The sequence below is a fragment of the Trypanosoma cruzi genome, genomic scaffold, assembly GCF_000209065.1.
Source record: "Trypanosoma cruzi strain CL Brener 1047053516473 genomic scaffold, whole genome shotgun sequence".
Classification (NCBI taxonomy): Eukaryota; Euglenozoa; class Kinetoplastea; order Trypanosomatida; family Trypanosomatidae; genus Trypanosoma; species Trypanosoma cruzi.
This window is the reverse complement of record NW_001849521.1, coordinates 10346-29254: the sequence shown is the minus strand read 5'-3', so window position 1 is coordinate 29254 and position 18909 is coordinate 10346. Positions and strand designations below refer to the sequence as shown.

General features: G+C 58.2%; 2 protein-coding genes and 1 pseudogene across 2 annotated transcripts, besides 6 other annotated features; all 3 read left to right on the top strand.

Annotated features, from left to right (window-relative positions):
• Positions 1–642, top strand: Tc00.1047053507835.80 (trans-sialidase, putative; the record flags this gene model as incomplete). The annotated part of the gene is made up of 1 exon (XM_807487.1): positions 1–642. A coding segment is annotated over one exon (642 nt), but the record flags the coding sequence as incomplete, so codon positions are not given.
• Positions 1–14924: a sequence feature (areas not merged during assembly with more than two copies in the genome that could not be assigned to a particular haplotype).
• Positions 1131–1156: a sequence feature (AT_rich).
• Positions 2473–12870, top strand: Tc00.1047053507835.70 (dispersed gene family protein 1 (DGF-1), putative; the record flags this gene model as incomplete). Its single annotated transcript, XM_807486.1, has 1 exon — positions 2473–12870. One exon carries the CDS (start codon positions 2473–2475, stop codon positions 12868–12870), a length of 10398 nt encoding a protein of 3465 aa, XP_812579.1.
• Positions 7405–7461: a microsatellite.
• Positions 13200–13229: a microsatellite.
• Positions 14925–15842: a sequence feature (haploid, Esmeraldo-like haplotype).
• Positions 15843–18909: part of a sequence feature (areas not merged during assembly with more than two copies in the genome that could not be assigned to a particular haplotype) that runs on past the window's edge.
• Positions 15929–18193, top strand: Tc00.1047053507835.60 (annotated as a pseudogene).

Below are 18909 nucleotides of genomic sequence, written 5' to 3'. Positions count from 1 at the left end.
CCCACGACTGGTCTGGTTGGATTCCTGTCCAATTTGGCCAATGGTGAGACGTGGATCGACGGTTACCGTTGCGTGAATGCATCCGTGACGAAGGCAGCGAAGGTCAAAAATGGGTTTAGGTTCACGGGGCCTGGGTCCATGGCAACATGGCCAGTGAACAGCCGGGAGGATAACAGACAGTACAGCTTTGTGAACCACAGATTCACCCTTGTGGCGACGGTGACCATTCTCCAGGTTGCGAAGGGGAGCACTCCTCTGCTGGGTGCGAGTCTGGGGGACGGTGCCGGCAAGAAGTTCATTGGACTGTCGCACAGCATGGATAAAACGTGGGAGACGGTGTTTGATGGGAAGAAAACGACATCGAACACCACTTGGGAGCCGGGGAAAGAACACCAGGTGGCGCTCATGCTGCAGGACGGCAACAAGGGCTCCGTGTACGTGGATGGTAAGATTGTGGGGAGCCCAGAGCATATAACGATACTTGGGGCGCTGGGACATGAAATCACACATTTCTACTTTGGTGGAGCCGAGGGAGACACCAACAGCAGCGATGTGACAGTGACGAACGTCTTTCTGTACAACCGCCCACTGAGTGTCGGTGAACTAAAAAGGAAACAATGGCGGCAAAAAAGGAAAAGGTGACGGCTCCATGCGTGGGGGCGTGTCGCAGTTGCTGCTGCTAGGGTTTTGCGCCTTTGTGGCCCTTTACTGAGAAATCGCGGTGAGGACTTCCTGCTTCCAGCGGGAACATATGCGTCTGTCGACGCACTCTTTTAAGTAATTGCCGCTTTCTGTGGATGCACCGTTCATTTTATCTGGTTTTAATTTTATTTTACATTCCCTTTGCTGCGCAGACCTTTTTCTCCATGTGGAAGCATGCTCTCCCAGCGCCAGCACCGCGTTTTTTCGGGTTTTTTTCTTTTTTTTTTTTTTGGTCCGACAATTACGGGATCTACTCAGTGGTTTTTCCCCCTTTTTAGGTGATCATCGGTGCTCTCGGCATTGTGTGCCACGCCGATGGCGCCGGCTAATAAAAGAGACGACGGAATGGGGCAAGGAAACACGCCGGGTGTCCCAGTGGAATATAAATAACGTGTGGGCACCGGGGATTTAAACGACTGTAACGAGTGTATATTATTTATTTATTTATTTTTATCCCCAGGCGAAACAAACGCACCAGCGTGCAGTTTTTTTTTTCTTTTTTTTTTTGGGTGAATGCATAATGGAAGACGGATTTAACTTTTTTTTTTTTGTTTTTTTGTTTTACTTTCCAGCATTTGTCCCGCGGCTTGCCACGGCGTGGGCAGCCGTGCAGTGTTGCGTTTCACCAGTCATCCTGCTTGTTTTTTCTGGCACCCCGCTGTGGTTGTGTGTGTCCTCAGATGCTTTTTTTTCTTTTTTTGTGACCGTAGGCAGACACACGAGACACTTACGCGATATAGGTATTGCAGTGTAGTTGGTTGCTCCTCTTGCACTCGGTGCTGGCGGTTGCGTGTGGGTGCTGCTTTCTCGTTGTGTTGGTGAAGGAGGAAGCAAGCGACGGCGTCGGTGGAGTGGCGCCCCAGTGGGAGAGGGAAGATGCTGACCGCCGCTGACGGTGACAGTCTTTGCTGCGGGCAATCTGAGGGGATGACGTTACCGGTGTCACATCCAACCGAGATCGATGAGGACGGCACTTTCTCTTTCTCTCTCCATCTTTCTTTCCTTTCAGTCCATTGCCGACTGACGAACTGCAGGACAGTGGCGTGATTAAAAACAGGACGTCTATGAGTCAACAGACCGCAAGATCGACGTGGACCCTTGTCCCCCGTGTCTGAGTGCCGTTACCGTGCTTATTTCTTCCTTGTTGTGTGTGTTGTGCGCTTATGGTGCCGCTGCTCGCTGTGCAGTGCCGACCCGCGTGAGGAAGGAAAGACTACTTTGCTGCTGGTGAACGGCGAATTCTTCACCACTCCTCTTCCATATCACCATTTCTTCCTTTGGCGCGCTTGATGGCCGCTGGCTGTAGCGCCGCCACGTGGGTGTGTCTTGGCCCTTGTGCGTCTTTCACGACATCGGGACTGCTCTGTGGTAGAACCATTTGGTTGCAAGAGCGGTGCCAGTGGTTGTATTTCTTTTTGCAGGGATCTTACCACTCTGCATGTTGGTTATGTGGAGCTGCGTGAGCGGTGGGAGAGCGATGGCGTTAACGGCGTGGTTGCTTCTGCGCTTCTTTGTGTCGGTGGTTGTGCTTTGATGGGGACTGTCTTTGACCGGATGCCTCTGTGTGCCGCTGTGTTTGGTTACTGTGGTTGCTTCCTTTTGTTCCTTTTCTGACCGTGCAGTTAGAGATACTTTTGCTTTACCAGCACAACTATCGTTCTAAGGTTTTAGGGTTTACTCGCAGTATTAGGATTATTAGTGGTATAGCGATCTATCGGAATTTTGTCTCTGGATTTGCCACCTGTAGGAAGGGATTTTGAAAGCAGGAGAATGGTTGACGGGGCGAGTGCGACACACCACGACAGCCCTTTTGGTACCTGTTTGTGTCTGTGGATGTGGTCTGCGGAGGGTGCGTGTCCGCGCAGCCGGCACCGTGTGCGGCGCAGGGCCATTACGGCTGTGCGTGTGGCGCTGCTTGCGGCGTTGGCGCTGGCTGCTGCTGCGGCGTGGATGCCCGCAGTGCATGCGGTGGTGTTGCGACTGCGGGGCGGCACGGTGGACAGAGCCATCACGGTTGGCCGCGCCGTGGAAACGGTGCTGATGGACGGCGTGTCCATCACGAACGGCGTGGCTGTGGTGTTCGACGTTGCGGCGATGCTTCCCGGCGCGCTGCGCATTGAATTGAGGAATTGCGTGTGCGATGGCGGTGCGCAGATCCACGTGCGGGGCTACAGCGGCGAGCCGGCGAGTGACCGGAGCCTGGAGGTGAGCGTGAGCGGGCTGTCCGGAAGCTACTGCTCGCTTGTGTTTGTGCACAACCTGCCGGCACACACGAACGTGACGGTCCGTGACTCGACGATTGTGACGGCGGGACCGATGCGCTACTCCCGGCTGAGCGGGCTGACGGACGCGGTGGCGTCGCCGCTTGTGCTGCACGCGACGTCGCTGCTGCAGACGCAGCTGCGTGTGAGCAACACTGTGCTGAGGTCGTTGCATGCGGGAGGGTCGGCGGTGCACGTTGGCGGCGGTGTGGACCTGCTGTCGAGCGCGGTGGTGCTTGACGGCGTGTTGCTGGAGGCGTCGGGCGGTCCGACCGCGTCCGCGATGCGTGTGGCGTCCTCGTCGCGTCTCAGTTTGCGGAGCCACTCGGTGTTCTCCGTGACGAACGTGTCGGTAGTGAGCAGTGGCGGCGGCTTTGTGCTTGGCGAGCGCCTCGCGGTGTCCGATTCGGTGCTGCGCATTGTGGGCGTCGAGGGGTCTGCCGCGTCTTCGCTGGTGCGCTGCGACGGTGGGACGGCCGGTGTCGGCGGGTGGATGGAGCTGCGCGACGTGTGGGCGGTGGGCGAGGCGTCTTCGGTGGCGTCGCTGTCGGGGTTGACGCTGTGCGGCGGCGCCGTGTCGATTGCGCGCTGCGCTGCCACCGGCGCGACGCTTGTCTCCGGACCGGCGATCACGAGCGGCGCCGTGTCGGTGCAGTGCAACCGTGCCGGTGGCCGGGTGCTGCAGAGCAGCGGCGACTACCGCATGGCCGGCCTGCCCTCCGTGAGCGTGGTGCCGTGCGATGGCTGTGCGGCAGCGCTGGCGTGCTTCGATGCGCTGACTGCGTCGTTCACCGAGTGCGTGTGCGGCTGCCGCGCCGGCGGTGTGGGCGACGCGTGCATGCCGTTCGACGTGCCGCCTGCGAGGACCGGTGGCGGTGCACAGGACTGCGTGAGTGGCGTGACGCTGACGGAGTCCGTGACGATTGGCGGCGGGCGGGCGACGGCGTGCTTCGACTCGGTGGTGTTCAGCGGGCCGATCATTGTGACGGTGGACCTGCGCTCGATGGACGCGTTCGCTGACGCGCTGAGCGTGACGCTGCGCCACTGCGTACTTGCGGGTGGCGCGCAGCTGCGGATTGGCGGCCTCAGCGAGAGCACGGCGCGCCTGATGCCCCACGCCCTCGTCAACATGACGAATGTGACGTCGCTGGAGGGCACGATCGTTCTGCATGGCGCGATGCCGCCGAACTCGAGTGTGCTTCTGGCGAACTCAACGCTGCGCGCGACGGTTGGCGGGTCGCAGTACGTGCCGACGACCCTTGACTACGAGGGATTTCGGTACGGCCCCGCGCTTGTCCTGGACGGCGTCCGGCTTCTGTCGACGCGGTTTGTCATGACGCGGTCGACGCTGTTGTGTGGCGGGGGCTCGTGTGCTGCGATCCTCGTGGAGCGCGGCCTCGGCGCGAACCTGTCCAGCGTCTTCTACATGGACAACTGCGCTGTGAGTTCGCGGACGCACGTGATGTACGCTCTTGCGTCGGACCTGCGTGTTGGCGGCGGCTCCGTGTTTTCCATACAGAACAGCTCGTGGAGTGCGCCGAGCAACGAATTCTACAAGGGTGCGTGTGTGTTTGAGGATGTTGCGGTGGATGGCGGCAGCGTGCTTCAGATTGTGTCCAGCACGTTCCGTCTCGGCTTTGCCATGCTCATTGCAAACATGCTGACCGTGGCTGATGGCAGCTGGCTGGTGCACCGCAACAACGAGTTCCGCACCGCCTACGTTGTGTACGTGGTTAAGGAAAACGGCGTGTCGTTTCGCGATCGGAGTGTTTGGTCGATAGTACATAACGAATTCACGCACGGCTCGTTCTTGTCCTTTACTTATATGACAAACGATTGGTCACCACCGTCCGACACGCACCCGATCATCTACGGCATGTGCAACGAGCTAAGAGGCTCTCCTGTGACTGATTACCAAGACGACCTCAATATTGGGACGCCCGTGACGGTGTTGGACTGTGGCGTGTGCACTGTGGACGCCGTGTGCTTTGCAGCGAGGACGAGCAGCATCAGTGGCTGTGAGTGTGTGTGCGCTGCTGGCGGCTACGGTGACCCGTGTTTGCCAGCTGCGGTTCCGGACGGCCTTGGGCCGCTCCCGCTCCCTGACGCGAAGGACACGGAGGTCCGCTGCGTGCACGGTGGCAGCATCAGCTCTGTGGACGATCCTGATCCCGGTGTGCGTGGTCTGTGCTTTGTCAACGTGACCTTCACCGCCGCGATCGTGCTGGACCTGTGGAGCTTCGACGCGCCACAACAGACACTCAACATCACGCTGCTGCAGTGCGTCCTCATGGGCCTGTTGATCAGGGGGAGTGGTGCACGCGTGCACGTGAGCGTGGTCTCCTCGATTTTGGATGCTGGTGATTTGGAGTTTAGGGGTGATTTTGGCTCGAGATCCCAGATACTGGTGGCGGGCAGTACGCTTGTGACGACTTCGAGCCACGCCATTGCTTTTCTGTATTTTTACTTCAGTGCGAATTTGACGCTGCTGCTGCTGCTTGACAACAGCATCGAGGGGAGTAGGTACGCAGTTTATTTCTCCGATGCTGTTGTTCTTGATGGTGGCGGGGTCATTGTGAAGGGAAATACGCTGATCACAACGGAGGAAGATGAGGGTGTGGAATCATCTGTTTGCTTTTACGCTGTGGAAGTGAATAATGGCGGCTACCTTTTTGTGGAGAACAACACAATGAGCGCGGTCAATGGTGTTTATGTTTTTGGTGATACTTCCGTGAGCTCCGCTGGGCTGCTGCGAGTGGCGGACTGCGACTTTGTTGGCCGAACGAAGGTTTCGTATTCCGCCCTTTTGTACTTGGACGGATCGGTGACACTTGAGGGTGGTGCACAATGGCGTGTGGAGGGCAACGTCGTGGGCGCAGTTTCAGTATTAACTATTCCGTATTCCTGGCACAAAATTAAACTGTCGGGCAGCGGCACTACCGTGGCGCTTGCAAACAACCGTCAGGTGGACTCGGGGGTTTCCTTTGCCAATTTTTTCCCATCGAGCATTGTTCTGAAGTCACCCGCGCGGTTTGTGGTTGGGTGCAACCTTCAGGGCGATGAGGAGGTGTTGTATGACGGTTTGTTTCCTGGGGAAGTGGTGGTGTTCAGGTGCGGCACATGCAACGACAACGCGGCGTGCTACATGCCCGGGACGGAGTCGGTGGACCGCGGCTCGTGCTCGTGCAGCTGCAAGGACGGATGGCATGGCGCATTGTGTCTTCCCTTTGAGGTGCCCGACACGGTTGTGCCGCCCTTGCCGGAGAGAGCCGTGGACGGTGACACGAGCTGCGTGGTGAACCAGACGCTGACGAAAATCACGCTGAACATGTGGAAGACGCACCACTGCTACGTGGGTGTGACATTCAACGGCGTGGGTGCTGTGCTGAAGTTTTTTTTCAACGGTATGCCGCTGCATCTCCCCATCAACATCACGCTCAGTGGGTGCACATTCCGTGAGGGTGCCGCGCTGAAGTTTGTTGGGGGAGCTGAGGCGGCCGAGTCATCCGGCGTTCTGATCCGCGTGAGCCAGACGGTGATGCGGCGGTCCTCTGTTGTTGTGTTTGCACTCGCCCTCCCGCAGCACTGCGACATTGCCGTCACGGAGGTTGACGCGGTGCAGTCTTCTGAGGTCAATTTGCCGGATACTGTGAGCAAAAGGTTGAGCGTAGTGACGCTGGACGGCGTTGTGTTGACTGCGTCCTCGCTTTTATTCAGCAACGTCAAGGCGCATGCATCAAAGTATGGTGGGTTCGGTTTGTACTCGACCGGGACGCTGACGCTGGTGAGTGGCAGCTCGCTGTACGTGCGGTACTGCAGCCTTGATGGGTACGAACACCTGTTCTACGTGCACGGGCTCAGTGTCCGCGACTACTCTGTTTTTGCACTGCTCAACAATACAATGGCCTCCGGGACAAGCTTCTTGTATCAGAAGCAAAACTTCAGCGTGTCGGATCACAGCGTGTTGCGCGTGGTGGGGAACAGTGGTTCCGTTTCCAACGCCATCTTTGCAGACGACTCGTGGACCGTCCAGCAGTCAAGCTGGCTGGATTGGCGCGACAACGACGTGGGAGTGGGTGCGATGTTCCACGAATCCGAATCCACTGCTTTTATCATTGACGACAGCAGTGTGCTGACGCTGACGGGCTGCAAGATGGGCTTGACGGGGTTGTCGGGACCTCTGCTATCTCGAGCCGACGCCGGCTACCGGTTCGTTTCTGGGTGCCTGATGGTCGCGGGACGTGTTTTGACGACGGCGGCTGCACTGGAGCTGAACGGCATTACCAACGTGACGATGGTTGCCGCGTGCGGGGGGTGCACGAAGGAGGTAGTCTGCTTTGCCCCGCTGACGACGGCGGTCATTGACTGCAAGTGCCAGTGCGCTGCTGGAGGGCACGGCGATGTGTGCGTCCCGGCGCCTGTGCCTGCTGGCCCACTGTCACCGCCGCCGCCACCACCGCCACCGCCACCGCCACCACGCACACCGCCACCGCCGCCGTTTGGTGAGTGCATCAGCGACATTGTGTACCCCGAGGTGGCGCAGGCTGTGGGCGGCGGGCTGTCGTGGCTGTGCTACCGCAACGTGACGTTCAGCGGGGGCGGCATGAGCCTGACGGTGCTGATTGGGGCGATGACGGGCGACGTGGCGAACATCACGTTTGATGGATGCACGTGGAGGGACGGCGCTGTGCTGGTGCTGTTGGGCAACGCGTACGCCGCTGTGGGGTCGCTGAACATCGTCGTCACCGGCAACAGGTTTCATGACGCGCTGCTCAGCCCGGAGGGTGTGCTTCCACCGCACACGAACATCACGATCAGCGGGAACCGCTTCACGGTCACGAGGCTGATCCCTCGATTTTGTTTGGGCGTTAGGAGGCCGTCGTGCGTTGCGATGAATGGACTGGCGGTCAGCAACGACTCCGCGGTGGTGCTGAGCGGCAATGTGTTTCAGACCGTGACGGCATCGTCGAGCGCCATTTACGTCGTTGGATCCTCGCTGAGGGTGTCGTGGCACTCCGTGTTTGCGGTGGTGGGCAACACGTTTCATATGGCCGGCGCTAACGGTACGCTGATACATCTTGAAGGGTCTAGCCAATCCTCGTCGCTGAGTGTTCTGAACAACTCTGCCGTGGTGATCCGAGGCAACGTTGTTTCGAGGCCGCTGAGGTACTTTTTATTACTAATTTTGGCGTTACGTGTGGAGTCCCAGTCATCGGTTGTGTTTCAGGGCAACGACATGCAGGGAAGTTCGGTTGTGTTTTATTCAACTTTTGCCGCCAACATCTTCTACAACTCCTGGCTGCAGTTGAGCGGCAACCTCTGCCGTGAATCCCCATCGGAAGCGTTTGCTTTTCTTTATCCCAAAGTGAATCTCCGTGACTCTACGGTGTCTGTGTCTGGCAACCGATTCATGTCCAGCACAGTCTCGCCAACAGTGCTGCTGATACCCAAAAGTTCCCGCGATCTCACAAACGGAGCGATTGTTGCCGCGTGCAACACTGTGAACGGCGGGGAGGAGGCGAACTACGTTATTCCTTTCGTGTACAATGCCACCATTTTGACCTGCAGCGGCCCATGCGCCCTCGCGGCGTCGTGCTTTCCTCCTTACACATCGACGGCCTCGAGTGATGGCTGCGCCTGCACGTGTGCTGAGGGCGGCCACGGCGATGCGTGTCTGCCCGTTGCTGTTCCCGAGCCACCGAGCACCGACGGCGCCGACTTGTGCGTGCAGGACGTGCGTGTGGGTGTGGAGGTGAGCGCGGGTCTTGGGACGTCGGTGGCGTGCTACGTTGGTGTGACCTTTGCGGCGGACGTTGTGGTGGACGTGGGCTTGATGTCAGGGAGCGTGCGCAACGTGACGCTGGCGAACTGCACGTTTGTGGACGGAGCGAGCCTGTACGTTGTTGGGTGGCTGTCCGACCCGACTGCTGGACAGCGCGCCGATGTGTTGATCAGCGGGCTTGAGTCGCGCTCTGGCGGCGGCGTGGTGGTGGCGAACCGATTTCCGCCGGGCTCGCGCGTCACCGTGGTGGACTCGGTGCTGATTGCAGAGAGGCGTGTTGCGTACCGCGACGCCTACGGCCTTGGCGACGCCTCCGCGTGCCTCGTGGTGCACAACGTGAATCTGACTGGGAGCGTGCTGACCATCGCGCGCACGCAGGTTGCGGCGGTGTTCCGCGACGCTGTTGGCGTGTTGGTGGTTGGCGGCGTGGCGCTGTCGTCGCGCGGTGCACTGTACGTGGACGGGCTGGCGGTGCAGACGGCGCTGGGGCTGTGCGTGTCGGTGGAGGGCGGTGTTGCGGCGAGTGGCGGCTCCGTGGTGGCGTTTGTTGACAGCGACTTCCTGCTGTGCAAGCACGCGGTGACTGTGCGTGGGGCTGTCAGCGTGTCGGGCTCCGCTGTGGCGTTTGTGCGGAGCGAATTCTTGTCGACGGAGAACTACGCGGTGGCGTTTTATTCGGCGGTGAGCCTGGCCGGCGGGTCGATGCTGCTGGTGAAGGGCAACGTGCACGACGGCGTCTTGAGGGAGATGCTCTACGCCGCTGGCGCCGTGACCGCTGCTGGGAGCACGCTGAGCTTTGTGCGCAACCGAGCGCTGCTGCCGCGGATGCTGTCGATGAGCCTGTCGCTTGTGGCTGGGGCGCATTTGAGGGTGGCGTGCAACGACGCTGGTGGACGTGTCCTGTCGACGGCGGAGGAGTACGCAGCGGCTGGTTTTGGCGACGCTGGGAGCATCGACGTGGCTGGGTGCGACGCCTGCGACAGGGACACGCACTGCTACGCGCCCGGGACTGCGTCTGCAAGCGTGACGAACGGTGTGTGCGTGTGCGCGTGCAGCAGCGGCGGGTACGGCGAGGCGTGCGTGCCTGTGGGAGCTCCCGCGCTGCCGCCTCCTGTGGGCACTGCGTCGAGCGTGTTTGTCCGCGAGGGCGTGACGGTGCGGTCGGTGTTCGTTGTGCCTGCCGGCGCGAGCGAGGTGACGCTGCGCCACGTTGTGCTGGACGGCGTGAGTCCGGTGCTCTACGTGCCGTGGATGGCGCGGGACGGCGTGCGGATTGTTGTGCAGAACGTGTCGCTGCTGAACGGTGCCGTGCTGTACGTGATGGGCGGTGGAGCGTTGCGCGGTGCAAGGGCGGCGGGGAGCGACGAGGGCGGGCCGGTGGAGCTGTCCGTGTGCGATGTGGAGGCGCTGAACGGTGCGCTTGTGCTGACCGGCACGTTCCCTGCGGGGTCCGTGCTGACGGTTACGGACTCCCTGCTGGTTGCCGCGAGGCCGACGCCGCTTGTGTATCTTCCCGGCTCGCAGTCCTCGCCGTACGCACCGGTGCTGGTGCTGTCGGGCCTGCGGCTCGTGCGGTCCGTGCTGGTTGTGTACGGCGTGGCCCTCGTGGCCGTGATGACTGGTGGGCGGACGGTGGTGGTGGACGGCGCCGTACTGGGGCTTGTCGGTGGCGGTGTCGCGCTGGACGCGGCTGTGCTCGGTGGCGACGTTGCGTTGTACGCGAGTGCGCGCGTGGTTGCGTCGGGGGGCGCTGTGCTGCGCGTGTCGGGGAGCCGGGTGTACGCCGCGCATGGGCTGGTGTTCGACAGCGGGGTGGAGTCCAACGCGTCCGCCGTCGTAGTGAACGACAACGCCGGTGCGCTGACCGATGGCGCGCTGCTGGTGCTGCGGGGGTCGGCGTCGTTTGCGTCCGGGTCGTGGCTGTCGGTGCGCGGCAACAGCATCAGCGGCAGGCTCCTGTCGGTGCCGTCGTACCCGCGCCGTGCAGAACTCGTGCAGAGCACGCTGACGCTCCACGGGAACGCCGGCAGCGGGCCCGTCGTGATGGACGGCACCGTTGCGCTCGAGAGCGCCGGCCGAAGGTTCGTCGTGGGATGCCTGACGCTCAACGGGCAGGTGCTGCGGCCGATGGACTACAGGTCCGCCGGCATCATCGGGGAATTCCGCCCCGTGGCGTGTGGCGTGTGCGACGCCGACGTGCGCTGCTTTGCTGCTGCGACGAGGGCGATGTCGGGGTCGTGCCGCTGCCGCTGTGCTGAGGGCGGGCACGGGCGCGACTGCCTGCCGGTTTACCTGCCGCACGTGGACGGGTGCAACCGCACGCCCGGCATGCCGCCGCTGAGCCACACGGCGACGCTGACGGCGACGCGCAGCGTGACGCCGACGTGGACGCCGAGCCTGAGCGCGGCGCACTACAGTCCGACGCACTACAGGCCGACGGAGACCCAGCGGGTGACGGAGACGGTGGTACTGCCGCTCACGCGGACCCCGACGGCGTCGGTGAGCAGCACTTTGTGGTGGAGCGACGTGGCGTGCCCAACGCTCGCCGTGACGACGACGGCGGCTGGTGGGAGCCTGACGCAGAACGACATCCGCGGCGGTGGGAGCGCCGTCCCGACACGGCTGATGGTGGCGCTGCCGCCGCCGTTTCGGTGGGCACGCGACCCGCAGCTCGGCACGCACTTGAGCTTTGTGCCGGTGTCGACTGCGCAGCCGAGCGGGTTTGGCGGTCCGTGGGGAGCAATGCTGAGCAACGCGACGTGGGTGCGCAATGCGACGAATCCGTCCACCGTCCTGGAGCTGGCTGTGCCCGTGCACCGGGGTTACTTCATTGCTGCCGACGAGACGCTAGTCATTCGCTGCGACGCTGCGACAGTGTCCGGCGGCTGCAAGGGTGTGCTGCTTGGGTCCTTCACGATCAGGTCGAACACGCTGCCCGCCGCTGCCAGCGCCCTCTCGGCGATCACCGGCGTCGTTGCGGGTGCGGCGGCTGTTGGCGTCGTGGTGACCGGCGGGCTGGGCTCCATCCTGGAGATGCAGGCGCTCGGCGTGTTTGCGAGGATGTCATGCGCCTCGGCGCAGGAGCGTGCGAGCACCGTTGCGCTGCCGTACTTCCTGTCGGTGTTCGCTGCCCTTGATCCGCTGTGGATGGTGGTGGGCAACGCGCTGCTTGCCGCTGCGTTTGGGTGCGTGCACTGCGGTGTGACGGCCGCCTTCCAGCGGTGGCGCGGCGTGGACGCGGCGAGTGCGTGGGCGGCGATGCGCTTCCCGAGCCTGACGTACGTCGTGGCGCACGCGATGCACCTCGGCATCTTCTTCGGCTCCGTGCTCGCACTTGCGATGCCCGACGCTCGCGTGCAGCACCGCGTGGTTGGTGTCGTTGGCGTGCTGTACGGTGCGGCGTTTCCTGCTGGCGTGTGCTACTTGATTGCCCGCCACGTGGGCGCGAGCTTCACGAAGTACTGGCAGTTTTCGAGGAAGCCGTTGCACGAGCGCCTGCTTTGCCCCGTCGGGTATTGGTACCCCGCAGTGCAGCAGCGGATGTACGGCGGCATGCTGACGAACATGAGGGGCAGTTACGTGTACTGGTGCGTGTTCCAGCTGTCGGTGCTGTGTGTGGTGTGCTTGATTGCGGCTGTGCACCCGCCCGTGGGAGGCTGCGACGTCCAGTACTTCTGCATGGCGGCTGTGCTGCTTGCGGGTGCGGGCGTGGTTGCCTTCACGAACATGATGCGCTCGGCCTTTCTGACGGTGATGCAGACGGCGAGCTTTGTGCTCCTTGCGGCGCTGTGCGTGATGAGCGCGGCCAACCATCTTGCGCCGAGCGACGGCGGTGCGAGGGCGTACGCGGCTATCGTGCTGCTGCTGACCACTGTGGTGCTTGCGGTCACTGTGTACAGCATCGTTGTGTGGTACGCGGAGGACCGCCACTGGCAGGAGCTGCGTGAGCCGCGGCGTGGTGGGTTGGAGGCGCTGCTGCGCGATGACGAGGAGAGCGACGAAGAGACGCAGAAGCCGCACGACATGGCGTCATCGTCGTACGCCTCAGGCACCACCGTTGCGTCATTGTACCGACCACCAGCACAGCTGCAGCTCATGGCGGTGACACCCGCTCAGACGTACTGAGCCTGTTCGACCGTGCATCCAGTGTGAGCTGCAGCATTAATTACGCTCTCTGGACAGGTGAAGATGCTCCGCTTGACGAAAAATTTAGCGCAGTTCCTCCTTTTTGTGGTGGAAAGGCTCCGCCACTCAACAGCACCGTTGCGCGGCGAGAATACACAAAGCTCCTCGCAGATGCGGCATGACGTAGATGCTTCTGGCAGGTATCTTCTCTCTTTCCATTATTCATAGATTGATTGGGTGATTGCTTCGTTGCTTTTATTTTATTTTATCGATTATTGACGACAACGGATTATCGAGCTATCATGTTAGCTTGGGCGGATGCGTAACGGGTGTGTGTGCGTGTGTGCGTGTGTATGTGTTTGCGCCCGCCGCTGCAGCACCGAATATGAGGGCTGTTGCTCTCTCTATTTCATATCTGTACTTAGTAATGAGGACGTGCTCGACGATGGTGGTTGTGTGCGGGCCATAGGATGCATTCAGGAAAGCGTTAGGGAAAACAGTCGATGAAGCCCTTCTGTGACGCGTCACCTTCTGGAGGTTGTGAGTGCGCGTTGCTGGCTGATATGAGGGAGGGCGTGGGGGCCACGGCTGTGCAGCTGAGCAGCCACCCATCGGACTCCGCCCCGACAGCGTCATTGATTGTTGGTTTTTGTTGGTTTGTTTTTATTTTTGTGCGGGTGCCTGCAGTGACTCTCTCTCTCCTGTTGCACGATGACTGTGTGGGAGGGCATGCCTGTCACTCTTCGCATTTCTGGTGTTGCGTGGGAAGAACAACAAGAGAAAGAAAGAAGAAGTATGCGGAATGATGTATTTCTTTGTGTATATATATACTGGTGCATTCTTTTGATCACTCTTGTGGTTCCTCCTCTTTTTTCTTTTTTTGCATTTCTACACACGTGTCTCAGTGTCGCTTTAGTACGGCCACAGGGTAGCTTGAGTCGCGGATAGTTTTTTCTTTTTGATGTCATTTTGTGTTGGGCACTAACGTGGGCACGTTTGTTAAGCATCCACTCTCCACAGCATGGTGCCTGATATTTTGAGTTATTCCCGATGTAACGCAGGCACCACCGCCGTGGCACTCATGGGAAGTAAGATTTAACGCGGGGCAGCGAGAGATATTGTGCTGCACATGTGTTTATTGGTCTTTTTCTGTTGAGGAGGTCTTCAATTTAGAAGAAGAGGGATCAACATTGCACGATTCTGTGGTTGGAGGAGTTATCACCTTCCTTTTTTATTGTTGGTATGGTCTCTGGTTTCCACCCGTGTCTGCCCCGATTTGCCTCCCCTGAGTGGAGCTGCGCCATGGCCATCCTTTTTGTTGTTTGCGGGAGGAAGAACAAATTGCGAGTGACGAAACCACACGTCATGCATGCGGCGTCCAGGGAGGTACGTATTTGAGGTGGAGTGCACATATGTGGATGTCATGTGAGACGAAACGGGGGTTGACTGATCAACCGTCACTCCTTTGCTGGAGAGTGTGCTCCTTTTTTCATTCCTTGCTCTTTTGTGTCACGGCACGGCGGGATTGGAGATCGCCGTCCCACGAAAGGTCTTGCACACATACACACTCTCATGCCACTGTCGTCTCCGAATTTGGATGCAGAACCCAAATCCCTGCTGCTTTTTGCATTGGCGCAATTATTTATTTTTGTTAACGGACGCCATTCTGTCTGGCGTGTTACTTTGATTGGATTGTGTGGGACTGCTTGCCAACGTCGTTGGACAAAGCAGGTTGACGCTTTCAATTATATCAATTTCATCCTGCGCGCACGAATTCTTTTGTACGTTCTGTTGGTGTGCACTCAAACAGCACGGGGTCCGGAACCATGCGTGCGTGGAATTCTTCTTGCCATGTGAACTGCGGGCAACACCGAGGGGCTGTCACTTTTAATGCGCAGAGTTGTTGTGTCTCTTCGCAGGGTTGGCAGGGAAATTCCGTGCAGCCAGCTATTGCTGGTGTGTTCCCAAATGTTGTCACTCCAAGCGAAATAATGTGCTTCAGCGAGCGAGGGGGATTGTTGGGTTTGTGTGCACTCCGATTCTGTTTGCCACTTTTTGCGGGCAGGCAATAATTGAGAGGTGGGAAAATGGAGCGGGGCGATGCGTGGCTGCGTCTCGACCATCGTTCCGTGTACGATGGTGTGGTGCGCATTGTGGTGCTGACTCTCCGATGTGACTGCGGTCCCCTGCGCGGCAATGGCTGTGGGTGGAGGAGAGCGTTGACCCACGGCGGACGGTGGGATCATGCCTCCTTTTCTCTTTGTTCCTTTCCTCTGTGAAGTTGTGCACTTATTTTTTGTGCTAGTGATAGTGCAAACGGACAGACAACGTGAATAAAACAAAATAAAAAAGGATGATAGTGTGGTGGTGGGCCTTGACTGTTTCACCGACAGACGTCGCAGTGTGGCTGCATGGCGCACCGACCACCCCGCCGTGTGAGTGCTACGCCCAACGTCATTGGGACTGCAGGATGAAACGGCCGCGACTGCTCTTTGGAGCTGGCAGCACCTGCTGGCCGCAGTTGGGCGGTGCGAGTGGGATGCTTCACCGCACGGGTGTTGTGATGGCACCTCGAGGCGGCATCTCCGGCGATGGTTCCGACGCTGCAACTCGCAGAGGGGTGGAGGGAACGCGGCGACCGCAGTGGACCATGAGCAGCACCGTAGAGGACGTTCTGCAGGAGGGAAACACTAGCAGCACCGACATGAGGCTGAGTGATTTCCTTTGGAATTATTTTGGCCGCTTGGCGGCCGTTGATGAAGACCACAACGTGACGATGCAGGTGTTTCTTCAGGAGCCGGATGCTTACGTACAAGACCAGCGGCTTCTTAGAATTATTTTTAATTTAACAGAGTACCGAGAGATGAAAAGAGAGTTGGATGAGATGAAAATTCTATTGGAGGATATTACTAAGCTTCATCACGAGAATGGTGTGTTTTCGATTGAACAATGGAAGGACTATGAAGGAAAGGATACGGTCACTCCCATTCCAAAGGCAAAACCAAACAGAGTTCTCATTCAGATACTGACAGAAGAAAGGCAAAGACGAGCGCAAGAAATGAAATTTACCATTTCCGGTACGATCGAAGATGTACTGTTTAAAGGAAGAGTCCGCGTCAATGAAATGAGGTTGAACGACTTTCTTACGAGGGAACTGGACGGCAGGGGCATTGTGGACACCAATCGGGATGTCTTGCTGGAGGAGTTTTTCAAGGATTCCACGAAGTATATCCGTGATAAAGGAGCATTGAACGAAATACAGGCATCAGGTCATTATTTGAGTATGAAGCGAGCTGCAAAGGGTGAAGTGACGTTCGACGAGGATATACGCAAGCTTTGCGATAAGGGTGTCAACAATCCACAGGGGCGGTCATTAGCTGCTGCGGAGGTAAAAGCAACTGTTCATAACTCCACCAAACATTTATTGGATGCGGCTGCCGAGGAGGCGAGGAACCCAACGACGACGAGCGCACCGGAGAAACTGGAGGGATGCTACGAGTCTGTGCACAATGCGAGGCGGAGCCATACGGTGGAACTTCCGGACGGCGTGGAGCGAAAGAAAACGGGGATGGGAATGGGGGTGCATGAGGGGAAGCCAGAACAGTCATGGACGTACAAGAAAGCTGACGACGCTATCAAAAAGAATGACGCTGTGCAGCAATTTGGTGCAACACCTCCCATGCTGATGGTGCTCGTCTCGGAGAAGGGATGGCCGTACTCGCGGAATACGATACGGGATCTTCCTAAGGACGTTTTTGTAAACTGTGGGGTGGGTTGAGTGTGGCAGGTCGTCAAGGGCGATCTAACCGCGTGGCTCAACCCTCACGGCGGGGCCGACTTTACGCCTGAGCGACGTGTGTTGATTGGGACGCCCGGGATCGGGAAATCGGTGGCTGCCGGCTCGTACCTCCTCTACCAGCTGCTGCACTGCGATGTCGAGAAACTCCAAGTGGTAGTCCACTGTTTTGGTGGAGGAGACGCGTACGTGTTTGACAAGACCACCCGAGCGGTGACAAGATACAGCGATGAGGACATATGCATCTCGGAGTTGAGAAGTTTGAGGGGGCATGGGAGGAATGTGTATATTATCTACGATGTGGCAAAGGAGGGAACGCCGCCACCGAGACATTTTGCGCCTACTTCTGGATGGGGCATGATTGCGGTGTCATTCCCAAAGGTAACCAACTATGATGAGTGGGCGAAGCAACTACGAGCCGCGCGAATCATCGTGAATTGCCCCGACGAGATGGATGTGAAGGCGATGTGCGCCTGGATAACGCGTGATGAGACTGCAGAGAAACAAGCGGAATACTGGAAAGAGGTCGAAAAACACATGTATCTTTTGGGACCGATTCCACGTCACGTCTTTGATGAGGAGGCGTTTAATGAACGCTGCGGAGCGGTGAAGTTTGCATTGCAATCGATCAACGAGGTAACTGTGAAGGAGCACTTTTCACGGGGAGGTGAGTCGCCATGGTATTCTGAGGATCCGTCCCACAAGCCTGTGAAATTTGTTCGGGAAATATACGCAGGTGGTGTGATCCTTTTCAATGCACCGATATCTGATTGCCTCGAGGAACGGACATTGGAACGCTTCCCAAGTGTAACAGAATAAAATGGCTTTTTGAGGCTGATGTTGGCGTCGAAGGATAATATTTTGCCCATATTTTTTGGATGGTTTGCTTTGAAATCGTTCACGGAGAGTGCCTTTTTCAGGGTAATAGCGACGAAACTCACGGAGTTTGAGCCACCAACAGGACGTCAAGCAAAGCCCTGCGTTTTGAAGTTGGCCCCTGAACCGCATCCCAAGGGAGATGAAGGTTTGCTGCCGAGTGAATATGAAAAAACGATCCGTAAAATAAAGTACGGGGTGCTGTACAAACCGTGAGCCACAAACTTTTTGCTGGCGGACGCCTTTTTTTCTCGGAGTCCAATCCAATGACTCTGGTTGCGCTGCGGATGACTACGGCGGGTGGGCACCACACCACCGCCAGCACTGTGAGGCAGTTCACTGAGTGCCTGGCGGAATATTTTGAGGGATGGGAGGAATCATCTCAAGGATTGTCGTGGGAGATTATTTATGTGCAGCAGGCAGACAGCACGCCGATGAACGACTGGCAGAGATGTGATGTCGACAATTCCAATCATAAAACCGACGCGGAACACTATGAAATAGCGGCGTTCTGGAGGGAGAAGGTGCGCCAGTACCAAGTGTCAATATCGTGCAGAGACTTTAGAAGAGACGAATCTCTCCGAAGTGTGCAAAAAAATAATAATAATAGGAAAATGGATTAGGAAATTGAAAGTGAACGAGACAGATTGATTTATGGTAAAAAATATTGTGGGATTTATGTATTTTTGGATGCTTGTGTCTGAGCATGCGGTGCGGGTACACCAGCCCCATGCGGCAGCACCGCACACGAATGCCAAAAATGCCCAACGCTATCGAACATGACAGTGACAGAAGAAATTAGGGAGGGAGTGGGGTTGTTTGTTTTCTGGTGAAAAACATTGGGTGGTTTTTATATAGTGTGTTGATTGTGTGGGTACGAGGCATAATTGGAGAATTGCCCCGGTATGAGAGAATAATTGTGGCTGGCGCTGTCGCAGTACTACTGCATTGTCCATTTTCTTCTATTGTGTTCTAAGGCCCATCACTAACAGAAGCAGCTTTAAGGGATGAACGAAGGATAAGTTCTATTGGGGAAACAGTGCGCTCCGTGTGACCGCGTGGACCGAGGCTCCGCGTCATGGCTGGGTGAGGATCCGCTTCTGCGTGTGGCTCTTTGGGTGATTGCTCGCTCCGTGTGCGTTGTGTTTGTCGGCTGCGGGGCTGTGGCCGTATCCTGTTGGCCGTGGGATGGAGCTGGAGGCGGTGGCGGTGTGTCTCTCCTTGTCCATTGGTGGGTGACTGCTGGCGGTGTGTGCGTTTGTTGTGTGGAGGGCCGAATCTTCTTACTTGAGGACTGACAGCACTGCGATGGTGTGTGTGCGTGAGGGCTGGTGTGGTGTCGCCGGCCAGGGTGTGGCTCTTGGCGG